The 23,916-nt window shown below is 37.6% G+C and overlaps 1 protein-coding gene across 5 annotated transcripts; it reads right to left on the reverse strand.

Moving 5' to 3' along the window:
• Nucleotides 1-23,898, reverse strand: C7H11orf54 (chromosome 7 C11orf54 homolog). 5 transcript variants are annotated; one of them, XM_044258310.1, is made up of 9 exons: nucleotides 23,676-23,898; nucleotides 19,053-19,195; nucleotides 16,303-16,401; nucleotides 12,173-12,246; nucleotides 11,890-11,991; nucleotides 10,757-10,933; nucleotides 8,990-9,139; nucleotides 2,160-2,276; nucleotides 1-1,196 (listed from the first exon to the last, which is right to left on the reverse strand). In XM_044258310.1, the coding sequence occupies exons 2-9, from the start codon at nucleotides 19,105-19,107 to the stop codon at nucleotides 1,023-1,025; spliced, it is 948 nt and encodes a 315-aa protein (XP_044114245.1). In that variant the 5' UTR covers nucleotides 19,108-19,195; nucleotides 23,676-23,898; the 3' UTR covers nucleotides 1-1,022. The 5 variants fall into 5 exon arrangements, with proteins under 5 accessions (XP_044114245.1, XP_044114247.1, XP_044114246.1 ...); XM_044258312.1 differs by lacking the exon at nucleotides 23,676-23,898 and adding an exon at nucleotides 23,202-23,408; XM_044258311.1 differs by lacking the exon at nucleotides 23,676-23,898 and adding an exon at nucleotides 20,100-20,226.
• Between the last annotated feature and the right edge of the window lie 18 nt (nucleotides 23,899-23,916).

Consider the following 23,916-nt stretch of genomic DNA (forward strand, 5'->3'; position numbering starts at 1 on the left):
TTGTGAATATAAAATTTTTATTCATTTTTTTGCTTCAGACTGGTACTTATTTAAAAATAACATTTAGGATTTTATACTTACAGGACATGTTATAGGTAACATCCGAAGAAGACAATCAAAAAATATTTTTTGAAGATTTAGTATGTGTTTGGTATTAAAGAACTCCTAAATTTGCACATGATTAGCATTAGCAAGATTAAGATTAGACAGTTGTTTTCTAACAATTATTATAGAAGAATATTGAGGAAAATTTTGATAATTACAATCAGTAAAATAGTATAATTTTTTATTTTACAAAGGACAGTGGTCATGTTTAGCAATAGCCTCATTGGTAAATTAAAGTAAACTCACTTCAGTGTTGTATTTTGATGCTGTTTCTTTTCCCTTTCTTTCTGGCAAATAACTGACAAGGTACCAACTGCTTCCAATTGGCAAGCCAAACAAAGGGGCACCATGGCCTACCACCTAGTTGCCAATGTTTGTGAAAGGCAAACTGCAAACTTCTGAGTATGGTTCAGCCCCAGCAAAAGGGGTAAAGTTGCTTCCTTGGCCCACCTTATTCCATGGAAAAAAGTATACTCTGATTTCTGAAATGGATTTTTTAAATTCAGTATTAAGTCTCAGCAACTATCAACATTTGCAAAACTGTTTCTATACCCAGAAATATCCACTTAGGAGTTATGAGACTAATTTGAAAAATTTAATAATGTTATACAAATGTAAGTTATTACCAGTAGACAGTAGGAATAAATCATGATTCCTGATCGTCTTTATACTTAATGTATAAACAAAAGACTGATTTTGCTATTATTAAAGAATACAAAAATAATGAAGAACATTTTCATTATGTATCTTGGTTTCCAAAAATCTCTTAGTTCCACGAAACAATAGTGTAAATGTCAACATACCTTTCACTTAAAGATCAAAAAATGGGATTTAAGTAGTGAGATCATTTCTATTGGATTTTATAGTAGTATCAATTAATGAGTTAGTTAACTTTAGTTATTTCTTTTTCATTTGACTTAATCTCGCCCAAATAAATGGGTCTCTTTTGGTTGATCAATGCGATATAGAAACTCTGCAGGCAAGAAGTATCCAAGATATTCCACCGTGTCTGGGGTAGTATCATAATGGTAGTGTCCACCTTCTCCATGATGACTAAAACAATGAGTGTGCTCCAATCGCAAATCAAACCCCTATGACAACAGATAAGCTATCATTAGCATTCAAATCATTTTGGATAAAATTTGTTTAAGGGAGAAGGAGATCTTTTTATTAATGTTACAATAGTTTTTATTTTATTTTTTAAGTAAGTAACATATTCACTTAATTCAAAATTCAAAGGGTGAAGAAGGATATATTCATTAAAATGTGTCTTTCCATCTCCTGCCTTTACTACTTACTCCCTTTCCTTGCAGGCAACCAATGTAAGCAGTTTCTTATATATCCTTCCAGAAAAAGATTTACTTTTGTAATTTTTACTCAAATAGTAGCACCTTATACATACTGTGCTGAATATTGCTTTTCTTCATTCAACAATACACTTGAGATCTTAGGGTATCAGATTATAAAAGAGCGTCTTCTTTCTTTTACACCTACATGGCATTCTATTGTACATACATAGCACTTCCCAACTGACATTTAGATTATTTCCAATTCTATCACAGTAATGCTTTCATGACTAGCCTTTTTTAATTAATAATTTCACATACTTTTGCATATATTTAATGATAAATTCCTAGAATGTATATGTAATTGCTGGATCAAAAATATGAACTAGTCAGTATTCTGGTAGTTACTTTCTTTGAATTGGTCTGTATTACATCTTTTTCTAGTGTATAATATTAAAATATAATGAATTGTATAATGAGCAACAAATAAGATAGGAGACCTGAATCTTGGTCTTGATTCTACTATTTAATAACATGACTTTGGGTGTTACTTAAAATACCTGTGCCTTCATTTGCTCAAAGGTAAAATCTGCCCTGCCTAATTCATAAGGTGGTTAGCTACCTGCTCCCTTATCTTTCATGATAATTCTGAAGACTATCCTAGCTCTTAAATAACAACACAATAGTGCCTAATTTCAAAAGAATAGCCTAAAAATTAAGCATTATCACTGTATGATATGGCAATATGGGAAACAGACATAAGCTTACCGGGTCTCTGGAGACAAAAACTGGCAGACAAACCAAAGGAGCTTTCATCTCATAAAAGCGCAACCATTTATTCACCTCTTCATCAGAGTTCAATGGGCAGGAAGAAAATTCTGCAGGCTACAATAAAAGATCATTATAAATATATAGAGTATTATTAAAATTTTATATATAACTTCATGAAGTTTAAAATTTAAGCCTTCTTATATATTTATTTATTTTAGAATCAAAACAAGTTACATACCCTAGTTTTCAAAAGGATCACCAATCAAGCATATAAGCTAAAATGTATGAATGAATAAATGAAGGAAGGAGTCTATTACTACCTTTTTGTTTTTCATAGCCTCTCAGTTTCCTGGAAATATATCCTCATCCTAATTTTAAATCTCATACTGCTACCAGTAGATGGGTGGGGGGAGGGGGAAGCAAGGCATTAGATATTGGAAGAAGCATCAAAAATAATAAAATGCTAAGGAATAAACTTAATCAAGGAGGCAAAAACTTGTACTACAAAGCATTGCTGAAAGAAATTTTAAAAGATTTCAACAGGGGCACCTGGGTGGTTCAGTCTTTCGAGTGACCAACTGGATTCCGGTTCAGGCCATGATCTCAGGATCTGGAGATCAAGCCCTTAGTCGAGCCCTATGTGCAGCCCCCCACTGACCCCTTGAGCCCCCTCTCCCATGGACCCCCAGCCCCACTAGGAGGGCCACAAGGAGCTCTGAGGGCATATCAGGGAGTCTGCTTCTCTCCCTCTCCTTTTGCCCCCCACCACACTTAATATACATGCACACATGTGCACACTCTCTAAAATAAATCTTTAAAAAAGATAAAAAGATTCCAATAAATGGAAAAATAACATGCTCACTTCGGCAGCACATATACTAAAAAAAAAAAAAAAAAAAAAAAAAGAAGAAAGAAAGAAAGAAAAAGAAATAAAAAAAGGAAAAATATCCTGTGTTTATGAACTGGATATGGTTAAGATGTTAATACTACCAAAAGTGATCTAAAGATTCAGTGCCATCCCTGTCAAAATCCCAAATAAGTTTTTTGCAGAAATAGAGAAGAATCCATCATAAAATTCATATGGAATCACAAGGGACCCGGAAGAACCAAATCAATCTTGAGGGAAAAAAGAAAGTTGGAAGTCTAATACTTCCTGACATCAAACTTACTACAAGTAATCAAAACAGTGACAATGGCATAAAGACAGACCTAAATATCAGTGGAACAGAATAAAGATCCCAGAAATAAACCCTTGCATATACAGCAAATAATTTTCAATAAGGGTATCAAGACCATTCAATGGAAAAAGGAGAGTCTTCAAAAAATGGTGCTGGGAACACTGAATATTGATGCGCAAAAGAATGAAATTGTACCCTTAACATATATGTAAACAAAACTTAACTCAAAATGGATCAAAGACCTAACTGTAGGAGCTAAAATATAAAACTTAGAAGAAAACATAAGAGAAAAGGCTTTGGATTTCACCATAATTTCTTAGATTTGACATCAAAAGTACAGGCAACAAAAGGAATAAACAAGTGGGACTACATCAAATTAAAAACTTCTGCACTGTAAAGGAAAACAATCAACAAAATGAAAAGACCATTTATGGAATGGTGAAAAATATTTGCAAGCCATATATCCAAAATATACAAGGAACCCATACAACTCAATAGCAAAAAAACAACCCATAAAAAACAGACAAAGGAACTGAATTAGACATTTCTCCAAAGAAGACATACAAATGGCCAAGAGGTAAATGAAAAAGTGCTCGATATCACTCATCATCAGGGAAATGCAAATCAAAACAATTAGATATCACACCTCACTCCTGTGAGGATGGCAATTATTAAAAAAAAATATGGAGAAAAGGGGACCCTTGTATGCTATTAGTAGGTGTGTAAACTGGTACAATGATTATGGAAAATGGTATGAAGTTTCCTCAAAAAACAGAACCATATGATCAAGTAATCCCACTTCTCCCACTTCTGGGTATATCTATCAGTGGATGGATGGGTAAAAAAAAATGTTTTTTGGGAGCCTGGGTGACTCCCAAAATCTTTAAAAAGATTTCAGTAGGAGCACTATTGTTGGGCGACTGCCTCCAGCTTAGGTCATGTTCCTGGAGTCACGGGATCAAGTCCCACATAAGGCTTCCTGCTTAGCAGGGGACATGCTTCTCCCTCTGACCTTCCCCCTCTCATGCTCGCTCTCATTCTCTCTCTCTCTCATAAATGAATCTTTTCATTTAAATCTTTTAAATATGTTTAAAACTTTTTATGTGAGTGTGTATGATTTAATTATATATGTGTGTGCATGTATATAAAATGGTGATATATAGATGAATGTTTTTCAGACTTAGAAAGGAAGGAAAACTCATAATTTGTGACAACATGGATGAACTTGGAGGATATTATGCTAAGGTGAAATAAGCCACACATAGACAAATACTGCATGATATCACTTATTGGAATCTAAACAGTTCAATGTAGAGAAAGAGACTAGAATGGTGGTTGCCAGAAGCTGGGGATGGGGAAAACAAGGTGTTGGTCGATGGGCACAAAAACTTTTCAGTCACAGGATGGGTGAGTTTTAGAGATATGATGTGCATTATGGTAACTACAGGCATACTGGAGTTACTGTGGGTTCTGTTCCACACCACTGCAATGAAGTGAATTTGCAACACAGCAAGTCAAGTGAATGCTTTGGTTTCCCAGTGCATGTAAAAGTGATGTTTACACTATACTGTAGCCTTTGAAGTGTACAGTAGCATTATGTCTTAAAAATGTACATACTTTAACTTAAAAAATACTTTCTGGCTAAAAAATGCTAACCATCATTTGAGCTTTCAGTGACTCATAACCTTTTTGATGGTGGAGGGTCTTGCCTCTGAGTTGGTGGTTGCTGAGGGATCAGGCTGGTGGTGTTTGCTGAAGGCTGGGATGGCTGTGGCAATGTCTTAAAATAAGACAACAATGAAGTCTTCCACGTCAATTGACTCTTCCTTTCAGGAATGATTTCTCTGCAGCATCTGAGGCTGTTCGACAGCATTTTACCCATAGGAGAACTTTGAAAATTGGAGTAATTCCTCTGTTGCTTTAGTAACTAAGTTAATGTAATACTCTAAACCCTGTGTTGTCACTTCAACTATCTTCAAAGTATCTTTACCAGGAATAGATCCTGTCTCAAGAAGCCACTTTCTTTGCTCATCCATAAGAAGCAGTTCCTCATCTCGTAAAATTTTGTCATGAGATCACAGCAATTCAGTCACATTTTCAGGCTCCACTTCTAAATCTAGTTCTCTCCCTGGATCCACCACATCTGAAGTGACTTCTCCATTCAAGTCTCAAGACTTGACCCCAGGACCCTGAGATCATGACCTGAGTTGAAGGCAGATGCTTAACCACCCAGGCACCCCTCACATATGTTCTTAATACCATCTAGAATGGTGAATCTTTTCTAGAATGCTTTCAGTCAACTTTGACCTGAGCTGCCATGAATCTATGGCAACTATAACCTTACAAAATGTATTTCTTAAATAGTAAGACTTGAAAGTTGAAATTACTTCTTGATCCACAGGCTACAGAATGGATGTTGTGTTAGCAGGCATGAAAACACTAATCTTGTTGTGTGTCTCCATTAGAGCTCTTGGGTGACCAGGTGCATTGTCCATGAGCATGAACGGAGTATTTTTTTTTCCGAGCAGTGGGTTTTGACAGTGTACTAAAAATGGTTAGTAAATCATGTTGTAAACAGATATGCTGTCACCCAGGCTTTGTTGTTCCACTGGTGAGCACAGGCAGGGTAAATTTAGCATAATTCCTAGGAGCCTAGGATTTTCAGAATGCTAAATGAGCAGTGGCTTCAACTTCAGGTCACCAGCTGCATTAGCTCCTAACAGGAGAGTCAGCCTGTGCTTTGGAGCTTTGAAGCCAGGCACTGACTTCTCCTCTCTTGCTATGAAAGCCCTAGATGCTATTTCTTCCAACAGTGGGCTGTTTTGTCTACATTGAAAATCGGTTGTTTAGGGTGGCCACCTGTAGTAACAATCTTAGCTAGGCCTCTGGATCACTTGCTGTAGCTTTCACATCAGCAAGCTCTGCTTCTCCTCAAACTTGTATGTTACAGAGACAGCTTCTTTCCTTCAGTCTCATGAACCAACCTCTCTTAGCTTCAGATTTTTCTTCTCCAGCTTCCTCACCTCTTTCAGCCTTCATAGGATTGCTCTGGATTGGGCTTTGGCTTAAGAGAATGTTGTGGCTGGTTTGATCTTCTATCCAGACCACTAAAACTTTACCCATATTAACAATAAGGCTGTTTTTCCTTTCTTATCATTTCTGTATTCACTGGACTAACACTTCTAATTTTCCTTCAAGAAATTTCCTTTGCATTTACAATTCCCTAACTATTTGGACAAGAGGTCTAGCTTTAGGCCTTTCTTGGCTTTTGATACGCCTTCCTCACTAAACTTAATCATTACTAGCTTTTAATTTAAAATGAGAGAGGTGCAACTCTTCATTTCACCTGAACATTTAGTGGCCACTGTAGTGTTATTAATTGGCTTCATTTCAATATTGTTGTGTCTTAGGGAGCAGAGAGGCCCAAAGAGAGAGACAGAGACCGTAAATGGCCAGTTGGTGAACTGTCAAAACATACCAACATTTACTGGTTAAGTTGTCCATCTTATATGGATGCAGTTTGTGGCGACCTAAAACAATTACAATAGTTACATTGGAGATCACTGATTACAGATCACCATAACAAATATAATAATGAAAAAGTTTTTGAAGTGTTGCAAGAATTACCAAAATGTGACACAAAGACAGGAAGTGAGCAAATGCTCTTGGAAAATTGGTGCCAAAAGACTTGCTTGATGCAGTGTTGCCACAAACCTTCAATTTATGAAAAATGCAGTATCTGTGTAATGCAATAATGTGAAACACAATAAAACAAGGTATGCCCATAGTTAGTAATGAAGTACTGTATACTTGCATATTTAAAAATCCTATAATTGTTTGGTATTTATGAATAGATTTATCTGAAATTCTGTTTTTGTTTTTTTTTAAAGATTTTATTTATTTATTTGACAGACAGAGATCACAAGTAGGCAGAGAGGCAGGCAGAGAGAAATGAGGAAGCAGGCTCCCTGCTGAGCAGAGAGCCCGATGCGGGGCTTGATCCCAGGACCCTGGGATCATGACCTGAGCTGAAGGCAAAGGTTTTAACCCACTGAGCCACCCAGGTGCCCCTGAAATTCTGTTTCTAATAATTTGGAAAGTTAAGTATTTTCCCAGTGTTGTGTTTTTCTTTGCAAAATCAACTGGCTTGCTATTTAAAGTTATCAGGATGGGATGCCAGGGTGATTCAGTAAATTATGCATCTGACTCATGATTTCTACTCAGATCTGATCTCAGGACTGTGGGATTGAGCACACTGGGTTCTACACTCAGCATGGAGTCTGCTTGGGATTCTCTCTCTCCTTTCCCCCCTGGCCCTCCCCACTCACGCACATGCTCTCTCACTCTCTCTCTCTCTAAAATAAATAAATAAAATCTTTTAAAAAATACAATAAAAAATAAAATTATCAGGATAAAAAACATTAAAACCAAACAACTTTTGATGATTTTAATGAAAAAAAAAACAGAAAGGAAATTAAGTTGTAATAACTTAAATACTATTGATTCATTCACCTCCAAAAATAATTTTAAAACCCAAATGCCCCAGGTCTTGCTTTATATAGTAATACATCCTTAATGTCTTCTAAACTGGTGCAATTAGCCCGTCAGATTATAAATCTCATAATGAGTGCTTTCCCCAAAACCACAACCATCTTTTTTTTTTTTTGAGAACGAGTCAGAGTGAGAGAGAGAAAGAGAGAGAGAGAGACGGAGAGGGGCAGAAGGAGAGGGAGAGAGAGAATCCCAAGCAGGTTCCATGCCCAGCGCAGAACCCAATGCTGGGCTTGACTTCACAACCCTGAGATCATGACCTGAGCCGATAATGAGTTGGATGTTCAACTATCTGAGCCACTAGGCACCACACCTCAACTGTCTTTTTTTTTTTTTTAAAGGTTTTATTTATTTACCTGTTAGAGCACAAGCAGGGGGAGCAGCAGGCAGAGGGAGAAGCAGGCTCCCTGCTGAGCAAGGAGCCTGATGCAGGCCTTGATCCCAGCACTCTGGGATCACAACCCAAGTCAAAGATAGATGCTTAACCAACTGGGCCACCCAGGCATCCCATCTACCACAAACATCTTTTTTTTTTTTTTTTAAGATTTTATTTATTTATTTTTCAGAGACAGAGGGAGAGAGAGTGAGCGAGCGCAGGCAGACAGAGAGGCAGAGGGAGAAGCAGACTCCCTGCCAAGCAAAGAGCCCGATGTGGGACTCGATCCCAGGACCCTGGGATCGTGACCTGAGCCGAAGGCAGCTGCTTAACCAACTGAGCCATGCAGATGTCCCTACCACAACCATCTTAATAACAAAGTCTATGTATGGAATTTGGAATTCTGGCAATAACAATGATAATCCATGTCTAAGGCTTCTACTCACATCTCTCTGGATCTTAAAAACAAATGGAATGAAAAGAAAGTTTTAATTTATTAACATGAAAGAAAAAAAGACCCTAGTTAGACATTATCTCACAGTGTAATTTACAGTATTGTTTGTCATTTTTAAGTTTTAAAGTAATACAATCATAGTAAAAGTATAGGTACAGGGTATCTTTAAGGACAGAATTCTCAATGTATATTAAAAAATCCTAAGATCTTAAGTATATGCTCATACATACCCACATACACATGCATGTATGTACATGAAGGCCCTTACCATTACGTGAGTCTTTGCTTTTCCCTTCTGAATTATGAAGGTACCTCCCATCCCTACAGGTTTATCTCCATAATGTTTTTCAAGAGTCTGTCTCATACAAGTCACAAAGTTAAGTTTTCCAGTTCTTCTTTTGGCTTTCACCTCAATGACCTAGAAAGGACATAAATATGCATACCATTGTCCTAAGTTGCAAAACTTTATGTGAATAACTATCAAAGTGAAACACATAGTCTAATGCCATAAAGCAAATATTCACCTGTTTGCTTAGAGCACCCACACAGGAGTTTAGTGAGATGTCTCAATCCTGTCTTGATCAATGATATATATTATATACATATAAATATATATATATATATAGTAAATTATTATTCACTCTAATAAGTCTTATTCATGCTTTCTTGGACAGAGAGAGTTATAGCAAAAGTCCTCAACTGAGCTCTAGAGATTCTTACCTTTATATGTCAAGGTGGTAAAAGGTTGAGAATCCCTGGCTTAAAGGGGTTAGTTAACCTTTGGTAATTCAGAGGGAAGGAGAGAGAGAGAGTGATTGCTTTTTCTCTCTTCCCTTAAAACTCTCGATTTGTATTACTTCCACTTAATTTGGTCTCTTTTTTTTTTTTAAAGAAGGCTCCACACCCTGCATGGAGCCTGTCCTAAGACTTGAACTCACAATCCTGAGATTGAGCCTGAGCTGAGATGAAGAATCAGATGCTTAATCAACTGAGCCACCCACACACTCCTTAATCAGGTCTTTTTAAGTCATTACTTTGTTTTTCAAAGTAGCTAAAATAGCTACCTTTATTTAAAAATCTAAGAGTGCTCACAACTGCTAACACTGTAATCATCTTTTTGTGTTCTACAGGAAGTAAATATGAAGTGAAGCATTAATTTTCCTTCCCACCTCCTTGCTATAATATTTTGCTACCACCACTTCTGTCTAGAGCAACCAACATCTGATCCATCAGGAATGAACAAATTTCTTCTAGACTAACTGCAGGTAGGCACTATCTATTTATTTCAACTGAATGGCTCATGTATTCTACTCACTCCAGACATGAATATTCTGTTAACCTTTTTTTTTTTTAAAAAAGATTTTATTTATTTATTTGACAGAGAGAGAGATCACAAGTAGGCAGAGAGGCAGGCAGAGAGAGAGGGGAGGAAGCAGGCTCCTTGCAGAGCAGAGAGCCCGATGTGGGGCTTGATCCCAGGACCCTGAGACCATGACCTGAGCCGAAGGCAGAGGCTTTAACCCACTGAGCCACCGAGGTGCCCCTTCTGTTAACCTTTTATTCCTCAGAAAAAAAGGTACTGCTTACTAAGTTTTTTGTTTGTTTGTTTGCTTACTGAGTATTCTTAACCTCAGTTTTATTTATTTTTTTTTAAGATTTATTTATTTATTTGACAGACAGAGATCACAAGTAGGCAGAGAGGCAGGCAGAGAGAGAGGGGGAAGCAGGCTCCCCGCTGAGCAGAGAGCCCGATGTGGGGCTTGATCCCAGAATCCTGGGATCTTGACCTGAGTTGAAGGCAAAGACTTTAACCCACTGAGCCACCCAGGCGCCCCTTAACCTCAGTTTTAAATAAGACTTTCTCCTTGCCTATAAGTACCATAGTAATCTTTCATAACTGGGTTATTGAAAGAAATCTGACATAGCTAGTTTTGACTTTTCTTAAGAAAACCATATTTGTGGCAATGAAAGTCCAACTTTTTAGCTATCTGAGAATTTTTGGAGAATACTGTGTCTTTGTGAACAAAAAAATCACCTTTCCAGGTTGACCCTCACTGGCAAAAAGATTAGCCAGTAATGCACACCCAAAATCATGGTATTTCTCACTGTATTTCTCTAGGAGGCACCCTCCATCTGCAGGGTTAACACGGGCAAAGTAACTTCCATTCACTGGAGGTTTGTGTTCACTTTCTGTTTGAATAACTGGCATAAACTAAAAAGAAAAGTAAATAAGAAAAGTAAATTAGTTAACCCTGACATCAATATGCAAAGAGAATATTTGAGTAACATAACGAAGTATCTTATTCTCGACTTAAGATATTTTATTTTCAGGACCTAGTAAGAAAACATGAAGTATGAAATATTTAATTTGAGATTCAAAATGTTAAAGATTTACAAACATCCAAAAAATTGAAAAAATATTCTGTAAAGCGTTTACAGTATTTCTTACAGTGTTTCTATAACATTGTAAACTGTGCTTTAAAATGACTTTAGATTAAAAATGTTTTTTTCCTATATTGAACACTGGGTAAATTATTTTAATCTTTCTACAAAAGAACTTATAAGACTACTGACTAATGGTCACTTCTGAAGAGGTAAAGGAATGGGCAGACTGAAGAGGTCCTTCACTCTTCTATTTAAGAGATGTGAAGAAACAGTGACGCTTTTACGTTATAAATATACTAACATACACAGAAATAGATAGTACCTTTCATAAGTAATCATCATACCATGGGGTAGGTCCTTACTATTTAGTCCGAAAGAGGGAATTAATGAGATTATTAATTATTCCATTCATCTTCTGATTAAAAGCTGTTCTTATATCAAAGGGAAAGATTTATAGTGAAGCTAGGAATTCTCTGATGTGTAAGAATTAAAATCTTTCACAATCCATGGTCCTCAGAAGACCACATTAGGACTTCACACTCATCTAACACTGAGTGCAGACCCCAAGAAAATCTGAAATTAAAGGTCTGTGCTCCATAACAGTTAGAGCTTGTGCTATAGTCCAAATCTGTATCAAACAATATCAAATCTGTGAAGAAAGGTGACATCGATAATTTTTAGTTCATTCAGAAAGCAGACTTTCTGATAGGGGTATGAAAGAAAAAAAGAGAAGTCAACTGTCAAATCAGTAAAATAGAATAAAATAATTAAATGTATGCTGACCTCACAGTTGAACCCAAGAGTCTGAAATGGGCCTGCTCCTGCTCCAAGAATAAAAGCTCCAGGAAGCTTGATTTCTTTTGCAATCTTATTTATATCATAAACCTATACAAGAAGAAAAAATATTATTTAAATGATAACTCATACAGCTCTCTTGGTTTATGTTTTTTGACTGAGTCTATTAACACCTCCTTGCCATATTGGTCCATGGTTCTTCTAATAATAAGAGGAATCAACCCAGTTCTTTTAATCTTCATGTGAATGTGAAGAGCAAAAGTACACTTACTTTTTCTTTTTTTACAAGAGGCAATAAGTAAGGCACACCTCCTACTTCTGCAATTCTAGTTTTCCCACAGATGCCTAAAAAAAAAAGTCATCTTAAAAACAGGTAAACATCTAACTTAAGTATAAAATGCCAAAAGGCACTAATTTAATTTATTAAGAGTAGGTAACTTTTCCGTTCTCAGTTTTACAAGTAGCAGGGGATGGATGATGAAAATAGCTATGATCCCTATCCTATTCTAACTACTTATGTTTCCAGTATTGTCATAACCAAGCATGACTTGATATAGTTGGTAGCATAAAGGAAACAGAAAGTTGGTAACAGAGCAAAGCTAGAATTGAAGCCAAAGTTTGGATTGTATGAGATTTCTAGAATTAGTCTGTAATGACTTATTCCTTTAAAGATCTGTGATTTTGGTTTTGGGAGTTGGTTAAAATTGTATATTAATATAGAATATTTTGCTCTGTTAGAGTTATTAGTTCCTTAAGAAATCCATACCTAGGAAATCAAAGTTGTTTGTTCCCAAGGTTGTTTATAGAAATCCAAGTAATTAGAGATAACTTCAGATGCTGTTAACTTTCTACTTACATTTTTAATTAACATCATAGGTACAGCTAGAACACAATCTGGGAAAGGCCCATTCTTTTATTTTTTTTTTCCAAATGTAGAGAGAGAATTAATTATCTTTTGTTTGAGTAAAAGTAGTCTTGTCAAAAAAAAAAAGTAGTCTTGTCAGTTTCACACTAACATTATCACAAAGTAAAGTAGATATAATTGCTCTATTTCTTCAGTTATGCAGAGGGAAAATGTCCAAAATTTTTATAGATCCCACTTATAATTAGGGATTTTAGAAATGTCTTCTGTGGTATCAGGAGAAATTATTCATGGATAAGAATCTTTCTCATAAGTGATAGTAATGTTGAAGTTATCTTTTTGTTTTAAAATTTTAAGTAGGCTCCACCCCCAATGTGGGGCTTGAACTCATGACACAGAGATCAAGAGTCATATGTTTTATGAACTAAGCTGGCCAGGTGCCCCCAGTAATGTTGAAGCTGAAGGAAACCATTAGGGGACTATTTTAGTAGTCTAGGGAACATACAAGTAATGAGCTAAAAATGGTTGGCTGTAGAGATGGAGAAGAGAAAATTAAGAAAAAGAACAAGGGAGAATAGGCAACTACGGTGAAGGAATGAGTTAAATTTTAGATATCCTTAGTATATATAGGCAGAGATATCTTGTAGACAGCTGGAATTACTGATCCATAGCTAAGAAAAAGAGAGACCAAGGTGAGATGTGCAGATTTCAAGTTCTTGTATCCAAGTAGTAATTTAAAACCACAGGAGTGGATGGAAAACTGCGGAGAGACTGTATAGAATAAGAAGAGGCTAAGGAATGGATTCTAGAAAATGTCAGGATTTAAGAGCCTGCCAGAAAAAGAAAGGAGCTAGGCAAAATAAGGAAAAAAGAATATGGAAGTAGGAAAGATACCAAGGAAGAAAAGGCAAAAGAACCAAGGAGGGGGAGAGAAAATGTCAGGCAACAGCAGCCAGATACTATGAAATATGTGAGAGATCAGAAAATACTAGTGAACATACCAAAGTCACTGGTGACTTCAGTAAGCCCTGAATGTAGAAAGTACCTAACTACATTTGTGAAAGATCATTCATATATAAACATACATATCTAGGTTCCTTAGTGTTATAATTTAAAGGCTTACAAATTATTGACTAGAAAATTCTTTGGATGACAGAATTAATGTTAGCCATTTTCTCTTTTCCTTGTATTTTTCTGTGTTTTCTGATTTTACATTTTATTTTAACTAATTAATTACTTATGTAGTGGGGAGAATAGATTACTTTTATAATTGGAAGAAGCATGGCTATAAAAAAGCACTATGCTAAATGCTTTCAAGGTACAAAGCAAAAGGGCACCTGGGTGGCTCAGTTGTTAAGCGTGATCCCAGGGTCCTGGGATCAAGCCCTGGACCTGCTCAGCAGGAAGCCTGCTTCTCCCTCTCCCGCTCCCCCTGCTTGTGTTCCCCCTCTTGCTATGTCTCTCCTCTGTCAAATAAATAAAATCTTAAAAAAAAAAAAGATACAAAGAGAATTTGCCATCTGGAACACAAAACTTCTAGCATTTACAGGTATATTTAAAATCAAAGACTGTTTAAACTGGAAAGACCAAAAGGAACATGAAAGCCAAATCTCTCCATCTTAATATATCTGAGGCCCAAATACATTAGTTGGCTTAACTAGGGTAATGAAATCGGTACGTGGCAGACAAAGAAGCAGAGTCCAGGACTTCTGTGCAAAACTACTTTTTAACAAAGATGTCAGTTACATAATCAAAGAGGGAGTAGTGTGAGTGTTTATCTCAAATCGCTCATCACAGTAGGGTATAATGGGAGAAGGTCAGACTTTCAAAACAGACCTTAATTTTTTTTTAAGATTTTATTTATTCATTTGACAGACAGCGATCACAAGTAGGCAGAAAGGCAAGCAGAGAGAGAGGAGGAAGCAGGCTCCCCACTGAGCAGAGAGCCTGATATAGGGCTCGATTCCAGGACCCTGGGATCATGACCTGAGCTGAAGGCAGAGGCTTTAACTCACTGAGCCACCCAGGTACCCCTTAATTATTTTTTTTTTTTAAAAAAGATTTTATTTAGGGGCACCTGGGTGGCTCAGCGGGTTAAGCCTCTGCCTTTGGCTCAGGTCATGATCCCAGCGTCCTGGGATCGAGTCCCACATCAGGCTCCTTGCTCAGCAGGGAGCCTGCTTCTCCCTCTGCCTCTGCCTGTGCTCACTCTCTCTGACAAATAAATAAATAAAATCTTTAAAAAAAAAAAGATTTTATTTATTTATTTGACAGACAGAGATCACAAATAGCAGAGAGGCAGGCAGAGAAAGATGGAGAAGCAGGCTTCCCACTGAGCAGAGAGCCCAGGCGCCCAAAACAGACCTTAATTTTAATCCAGCTTATGATTTCTACTGAGTTTGCTTAGCCTCTCTAAGCTTTTCATCTATAGACTGGGGCTAGTCTTGACCTTGCAGGATTACTGTCAAAATTAAGATATCAAATATAGGTTTCCATCATACAAATTATATTTACTTAACCAATATTAATATCCCTTCTTACTTTAAACATTGGCTGGATGATCACTTGGTAAATAAGTATTTCACAGATGATTCAAATACAAGGCTTTTTTTTTCAAAAATAAAGGTTTTATTTATTTGACAGACAGAGATCACAGGTAGTCAGAGAGGTAAAGAGAGAGAAAGGGGGAAGCAGGCTCCCTTCAGGGAGCCTGATGCAGGCTGAGGTGGGGCTCGATCCCAGGACCCTGAAATCATGACTCCAGGACCCTGAGATCATGACCTGAGCCGAAGGCAGAGACTTAACCCACTGACCCACCCAGGTGCCCCAAATACAAGGCTTTTAAGATTCCTGCTGGTATTGAATAAATAAATAAAAACATAAAAATTTATGTTTTCATAACAGTCACTTCAACAGTTAAAAACAAAACTGTCACGTGGGGGTGCCTAATGGGGGCATCAGGGTCTCTGCTCAGCGGGGAGCCTGCTTCCCCCCCCACCCTGCCTGCCTCTCTGCCTACTTGTGATCTCTCTGTCTCTCTGTCAAATAAATAAATAAAATCTTTAAAAAAAAACTGTTGGGGTGCCTGGGTGGCTCACTAGGTTAAAGCCTCTGCCTTCGGCTCAGGTCATGATCCCAGGGTTTTGGGATGGAGCCCCACATTGGGCTTTCTGCTCAGCAGGGAGCCTGCTTCCTCCTCTCTCTCTGCCTGCTTGTCTGCCTACTTGTGATTTGTCTGTCCAATAAATAAATAAAATCTTTAAAAAAATACTGTCATGTGATATCAAGGATTCTAGACTATTGAATAGCCATTATATAACCTATGAAAATAACAGAAGTGCATAAAACAATATTTTCCAAAAAGAGTATAAAATGAAATTTGCTCAATATAAGAAAATAGCACAGAAATTCAGCATAATTTGGTCTATAATTTGGGACAATATCCTTTATTTGTAGATAATTTAAGATGATCCTTCATAATAATTCTGGTTTCAGGAAAAGATTAGGACTGAAAAAAGTGAATTGCAAAAATTGTTTACCTTTTACAGGAAATGTAAATGGCTCCTTAGTCAAATCAGGGCAATCAACCACAGAGACCTGGACATCAGCAAAGTTATCCTTTAGCCCCTTCTGCAGAACTGACAAAGACAAGGGAAAAAAGGTTACTTAACATTAGGTAAAAATTTGCCATCGTATATCAAATCTTCCCTCAACATTTTGGGTATCATACTTCCAATCTAAACATGTATTACTAAAAGTTGGGGGGAGGGGTGTACCTGGCTGGCTCAATCAGTAGATCAAGTGACTCTTGATCTCAGTTCAAGCCCCAGGTTGGACATAGAGTTTACTTAAAAAATAAGGGACGGGGGAATGGTCTTCCTATTGAATGTAATTAGACATTAGACACACAATTAATCAAATGTATAATAACAAATACCCCCATAAAAATACTACAAATCTGTAGAAATTTAAACCACTGAAGATAAACACTGCACTAAGGTGAGGACTACCTTCCTTTTGGGGACAGAATTCCCAAGACCTATTGAAATGTATATATTTAAATGTTAGAAAGTAAGCAGTTACATGCAACAATTTCATTGACACTTGAAGACAAAATGTTAAGCAAAAGGAGTAAGACACAAGGAAGTATATATAAAGAGAGTATATATAACGTCACTTATATATACTTCAAAATCAGGTGACAGAAGTCAGAACAGTGCTACCTCTTGGGTAGAGATATTGACTGGAAAAGTAAATAAAAGAGTCTTCTGGGATGCTGGAAATATTATATATATATCAGTCTGGATGGCAGTGACATGGGTGTAAACATTTTAAAGTTCATCAAGCTGTACACTTAAGACTAGTGTACGTTAATGGAGATATAACTCAATTAAAAAGGTAAAAAAAGCAAACATTTCAAAGTTGTAAATATAGGGGCAATGTACTTCTTTTTCCTTTTTTTTTTTAGAGAGGAGGAGTGGGGAGGGGGAGAGAGAGAATCTTCAGCAGGCTCCATGCCCAGTGTGGCACCCAAAACAGGACTTGATCTCATGACCCTGAGATCATGACCTGAGCCAAAATCAAGAGTTGGACGCTTAACCCACTAAGCCACCCAGGTGCCCCTAGGAGCAATGTACTTCTAAGGGTGATAAGATTCCACAAAAATCTCTTTGAGAGTAGTCAGCCATTAGTTTAGGTTTTATAGAATCAGATTCTCCAAAACATGAAATCATCTTAAATCTAACCATGTAGACATTCCATACCAGATCCTTAATCTATATAAAAACAAAAACCAAGTTGCCTGGAAAATTTCCCTCCCTAAACTAAAGACTCCACACTTATGAACAGATTAAGTAAGATTTCAGCAAATGGAAGTATAATAAAATCTATTTTTTATCAATTTCAAAGAGACCAAATTTTTGCTATAGGACTTTCTGTAAAACTAAAAATAAATTTTAAGCCAAAAAACTCAGATTCCATTTCTATTTTGTACTGAATATATCCTATACATATAGAAGACACATAAAACACAAACACTCAAGAGGAGACAGATGTAGAAAGGCCCTCAAAGAAATGATTCCTGGCTATCCTAGCATACCAGGGAAGACAGAAAAGAAATACAGGCAAAGAATACTAGTGATATAGGTTGTTTACCAGTTGCCACCTAAAAAGGAAGGTCAGAAGAAGAAAGCCACAACCAAGTAAACCCGAGTACACTTCTTGACTTCAGCCTTATCAGGAAGACAGCCAAACCATCAGGATGGGTGCACTGAAAAGGGAGGGATCTAGGTATCATCAGAACCTAAAGGCTGTCAAATAAATGTTAGCTTTCTGACAGGCTATATAATAGTTTTGGGTTAGTACTATTCCTGGGTTCATTTCATATTCCTATTTTTCTTTTCTTTTTCTTATCTATCACCCCTCCTAATTAATCTTGTGAAGCTGCCTTAAATTCTTATTTGAATAAGGGGAAATGTATAAAAATACACGCAGAGAAATCTAAGCAAGTTCATTGGCAGTCTATCATATCAGGAGAAGGGGAAATAGTAGCAATATTAGGAACATGATTAACATACCACAGAAGTTTATATATTTAAAGAATATTGTAACTGGTAAAAAGTTAAAATCGTGTGACTTTCTGGGTATCACACATACTTAAAGCTCAGATTATTGTATTCATTTTCACACTGTAAAATTGGTATCTTAACAAGAATCTTCAAATGGGTGAGTTTAGTTTTTTTTGGGGGGGGGGTCATAATTTTGGACTCTCATTAAATATAGTATTAAGATGGGTGCCTGCGTGGCTCCAGTGGTTGGGCATCTGACTCTTGGTTATGGTTCAGGTCAGGATCTCATGGGTCAGGGGACAAAGCCTGAAGCTCAGCACCACTCGGGGCAAAGTCTGCCTGGGATACTTTCCCTCTTCCTCTCCCTCTCCATCTGCCCCTCCACCTGCTCCTCCACCTGCTCATGCTTTCTCTCTTTCTCACTCTCTCCCTGAAATAAATAGATCTTTAAAAAAAAAAAAGTACAAAGAGATATCGAAAAGGAAAATGAGGGAGAGGGAGAAGCAGACTCCCTGCTGAGCAGGGAGCCAAATGCAGGGCTCTATCCTGGGATCATGAGCTGAGCCGAAGGCAGACGCTTGACTGACCAGCCACTCAGGCACCTCAGGAAAATGAGTTCTACACTGGAAATTTTATTGCATAAATCATACCTTAGAATATTTTTATTTTTTAAGTTTTTCCTTAGAATAATTTAAAAAACTCAAGGTTATTAGTGTACTTACCTCCAGCAAGCTCCTCGAGACTTGGCACATGAAAAGAATACTCAGCACAAGCCATTTCTTTCTTTTTTAGGTATAAGGATATACACACAAAGCTATGGTAGGCTAATGATCACAAGAGTTCACCGTGCATGAAGAGTGTTGCTCTGGAAAGGAACACAAGAGTTCAGTTATATAAAAAGGGCAAAGGGCATTTATATTTCTTTCCTCACAAAAAGGCAACCACAATTCCCAGTATTTAACATTCCAAGTGAGAAATGCCCAAGTAACCTTTTTTAATACTGATACTTTAAAGTCAACACTTAAAATAGACAAAAGGAAATGCCAAACCAAGAAGGCACATGATTCATTTTCTTTAGTCATATATGTGGCTCAAACATGCAGTTTACTAATGGTTGGTTTAAGAAACACAGGTCCTAAAGCAAAAAGTAGTTTCTAAGGTTTTTCAGTAACTGTTTAAATGGTTGTAGCTAACAGTATAGGACGCTCAAGTAATTCTCTCACAGATAATTTGTGTTTTCTAGTCTGTATTTGATAGGCTAAAACTTAAACAAGCTTCTTAGGCTATCACTTCTACAAAATAAAATTTAAATTACTAAGAGAAATGCAAACTTCTACAAATGAGCAGCTACTGAAATTCAAATAATTACTTTTACTTAAAAATAAATAAAAATACTTTCTTGGTAAGCAGCTTTAATGTTCCATCATTCTGATGACCTAACCAATTATAGTTTGATGTTTTAAAAATATATGCTAAGCAGGGGCACCTGGGTGGCTCAGTGGGTAAAAGCCTCTGCCTTTGGCTCAGGTCATGATCACAGCATCCAGGATGGAGTCCTGCATCCGGCTCCCTGCCGAGCAGGAGGCCCCCCACCCCCGCCCCGCCCCTGCCCCCCATGCCTGCCTCTCTGCCTATTTGTGATCTCTGTCAAACAAATAAATAAAGTAAAACAAAAACAAAAACATATATATATATATATATATATATATATGCATGCTAAGCATATTTTACAATAGGTAGGCATAGATCCACAGAGATTAGTATCTTACCTTAAGTGTTCAGGTGATAAGCTGTGCAAGCAGAGGGAAGTAAATAAAATGAAGGAATCAAAAAAAACTCAACCAAAAGTAATGTGGGCAGGGAATCTCAGCCAGTTGCAACAAAGAATGCAAGCAAAACTCCTTTAAGAGTGTTTCTAAGAGCACTATTCAGATTCTCATGGAACACCTCATTAATTATTAATCTCAACAGTCTCTGCTACAAGCTTTCTTAGTTAGTAAAAGGTGGTCTTTCAGTATCACTTGGAAAAGCTCACCTGCCCCCATTTTTAAAAAAAATTTTCCAAAGATTCTCAGGTTTCTTAGAAACTGGGTTTCTGATTTTTGTTTTGTTTTAAGATCTTATTTATTTGACAGAGAGAGAGAGAGAGAAAGAGCACACAAGCAGAGGGAGCAGCAGGCAGAGGGAGAAACATGCTCCCTGCTGAGCAAGGAGACCTATGTGAGACTCTATCCCAGAACACTGGGATCATAACCTGAGGTGTTTAAGAACACCTTAGTTTAAGAACCTAAAACTGACTGAGCCACCAGGCATCCCTGGGTTTCTGCTTTTGATGATAATTTCAAACAATACATCCTCCACAAACATGCAAATCTCATACATTTAGGACTTAACATTTACATAAGTACTTCATCAAATAGCAACTTTTATTAACCTTAAATTACATTATATGCATAATCTAGTCTCCCAAATAAAATATCAACTGTTGATAATGGGCCCAAAGTTCTATATAATCATATTCCAATGATTTCAAGCATATTTTTCAGTTGAACAATCTATAATTGTTCAGGAATGAAACATTTTAACTTTTTTTTTTAATTAATTTCAGATGGACAGAAAATACATATAAATATTTCTGTATACTCCACCTAGATTTTCCAAATGTTAATATCTTATATTTTCTTTATCAAGAAATACTAATTAAGTACATGTCAGGGATCCTGGGTGGCTCAGTGTTAAGCAGCTGCCTTTGGCTCAGGTCATAATCCTGGGGTCCTGGGATTAAGCTCCACATTGGGCTCCCCTCCTCTGCAGAGGGCCTGCTTCTCCTTTTCCCTCTGCTGCTCCCCCTGGCTGTGTTTTCTCTGTGTGTGAAATAAATAAATAAAATCTTAAAAAAAAAAAGTCAAAATCTGCTCAATAGTCTATTTATAATGAGGAAAATAAAGCACTCTAGCTATTTCTGTTTATAGAAGGAATAATAAAGGCAAGTTTAAATTCAAATACAATCCTAATTTTACACGCTTTGCTGTCTTTAAAAGGTCAGATTTTTTTGTTTGTTTCCTTTCCCCACCAAAATAAAAACAAAGCCCAACCCGGGGGAGGATACAGTTGAATAGCTGGTTTGGAAATGTAGAACTTCAGGCAAGCCAACAGCCCAGCAGGCACTGTGGTAATGTGTATATAAATGTGTTTATGTGGGAGAGAGGAGGGGAGGTTGGAGCTGGAGTGATGAGAGAGGGGGGTTAGAAAGGTTCTAATATAAACTCAGGTGTGGCTCTAGGAGGACCACATAGGAAGCACAGGATATTTACCCTCCAGATTCCATTGCTGGGAGTCAGTAACCCAGAGGGAGGGTCTAGACAAGGGAGGGTCTAGACAAGGGAAGAAAAAGTTGGATAAGTGGAGCTGCAGAGACAGTGCCCAACAGGGTAGACCAACTCTAGCAACCAAGCCGATAACTATTTATTGACAGCTTGCTGGTCAGCATAACAGGTACCATGTTAGGCACTTGACAATCTCGCAGAACCTCTCACACCAAATAGATACTATAAATCTCATTTTCAAAAGAGGAATAGGCTAGAGAGAATATATTATTTACTCACGATCACTCAGCTATTAAAATGGCAGAAAAAACTCAAAACCCAATGTAGCCCACTGTAAAGCCAGAAATGCTCACATTCTACCATGTGGGTTAACCTGTGTTTGAATGACACATTTCAGCTCCTCGAAGGAAGAATCTGTACATGTAAGAGCCATCTTACAGTACTCAGAATTATCCTCTGTTTGCTTTGTTTCCTCCACCTAGGCCATGATTTCTGAAGATAGGGCTGTGGTTCTGTCTTCCAAGTGCCTTCCTAGTGGGCACCAGTTCAGCCATAGTTATTCACTGAATATTTACGGTATTTCAGACTCATAAGGCTCTGGGATAGGGCTGGCCTCAGGGGTGTGCAACTAGTACAATGACACAGGAGCATGTGCTCAGAATGGCACTGGTTTTATGCTCTGTTTTCACCAGCCTGAAATTCTTAACCTTTTATTTGAGCTTTTAAGGCCAATAGACAATGGAGCCTGTGAGGGATCAGAGGCCAGAGGGGCAAGGTGCATGTCCACCACTATTCCTTGCTACCTCATTCACATAAAGCATTTATGAAACCCCATGAGTGCAGAAATCTGGTGGACCCACCATCTGTGGGAGTTCTGCGAGACTCAAAGTCCCAGGATTCCATAGTGTTGGTAGAATGAGCATACATCAAGAAGTAAAAAAAAAAAAATAAAAAAGTATAGGTGAGTTAGTTTTGGGCAGTTTCCACGTTCTAGCAAGAACAAAATACATGTCTGTGTGAGCTACAAAATATTTTGTATTCAAAATATGAAATTGTGAAATTTCACCCATTCTGCCTGCAGGTTAGTTCTTACATTTGTATTTAAAACTGGCATTGCATGCTATACGAAGTAAAATTCATGCTAAGAATTTATATTTAAAATTTTTCTTTACTTTGACATTAAACAGCAAATTTCTATTATTAATAATAATAGCGCTATTAACATGCTATTATAACTGACAATAGAAAGTTAAAACACCATGACAAGTCTAAGGAGATAATACAGAAGAAAGGAGACCCACTTATATTTTAGTACTTTTAGTGGCGCTTCCCCCCGCTTTTTGAACAAGGGACCCTGCATTTCATCTCCTCTGAGCCTCACAAATTACATAGCCAGGCCTGCTCCCACACAGGGCAGCAAGACATGCCCTCCCTGTCCTGGAGCTTCCAAGTGTTTTGTAGGCCGTGGAGATGCCTAGAGGATTAGATTTTATGCCTGGAATTTTTCAATATTTAGAGCGAAACTGAGTAAGGCGATCAGATTACCTTCAAGGTCTGTTGAATCCTGGGATGACACTAACTACACAGGACTAGGCAGCTTTACAGGTGTGTCACAGGATCCAAGAGGTTTGAAAGTGGACACATCAAACCAGCTCAATCCTTTTTCTAACTCCCTTAAGGGGGAAAAAACCACCAAAACTAAACTAGTCTAGACGGTTGCAACACTCAGTAGCCGTTCAGGAGGCTAAGGAGTCAAATCGCAGAAGAAAAAGAGAGAGAGAGAGAGATGTTAACTAAGTCCTGGACACTGACCCTCAGTCTGGAGGGCAAGAGGGAGCTAACCAAACAGGTCCAAAGTTGGAGAGGGGAATGGGGTGTGCTATGGAGTAACACCGGCTTCCAGAACAAAGGTCACGCATTTGGAGGCACGGTCAAAGCACAAGCCCGTCAGTTCATACGGTTTCACTATTTTTGAAGGCAAAGGCAGGCATGACAAAACACAGCCGGCACCACACTCACCGCCACGCACGCACCCCCGAAGTCTTCAGAAAATCCGAAGACAGTTCAGCAAATGAGAGACACCGGAAACAGCCGAGCGGCTGACTCCTCTCAGCTCACATCCGCCCGGTTTAGTTGGCCCCACAATTTATTCTTGGCATCAGCGGATACGTTTACCCATTAGGTTAACGAAATCCGCACCTGAAGCCTGATTTTGTCTCAACCCCGCCTCCTCCGCTTTTGGGCGTTCAGGCACCGCCCA

This window comes from Neovison vison, chromosome 7 (genome assembly GCF_020171115.1).
Source record: "Neovison vison isolate M4711 chromosome 7, ASM_NN_V1, whole genome shotgun sequence".
Classification (NCBI taxonomy): Eukaryota; Metazoa; Chordata; class Mammalia; order Carnivora; family Mustelidae; genus Neogale; species Neogale vison.

Coding starts and splice junctions, on each gene's coding strand:
- C7H11orf54 (XM_044258310.1), bottom strand. CDS start 19,107: ATGGCTTGTGCTGAGTATTCTTTTCATGTGCCAAGTCTCGAGGAGCTT. Junction 11,992..12,172: donor CTCTTGTAAAAAAAGAAAAA/GTAAGTGTACTT, acceptor CTTCTTGTATAG/GTTTATGATATAAATAAGAT. Junction 2,277..8,989: donor AAGCAAAGACTCACGTAATG/GTAAGGGCCTTC, acceptor CTTTTATTGTAG/CCTGCAGAATTTTCTTCCTG.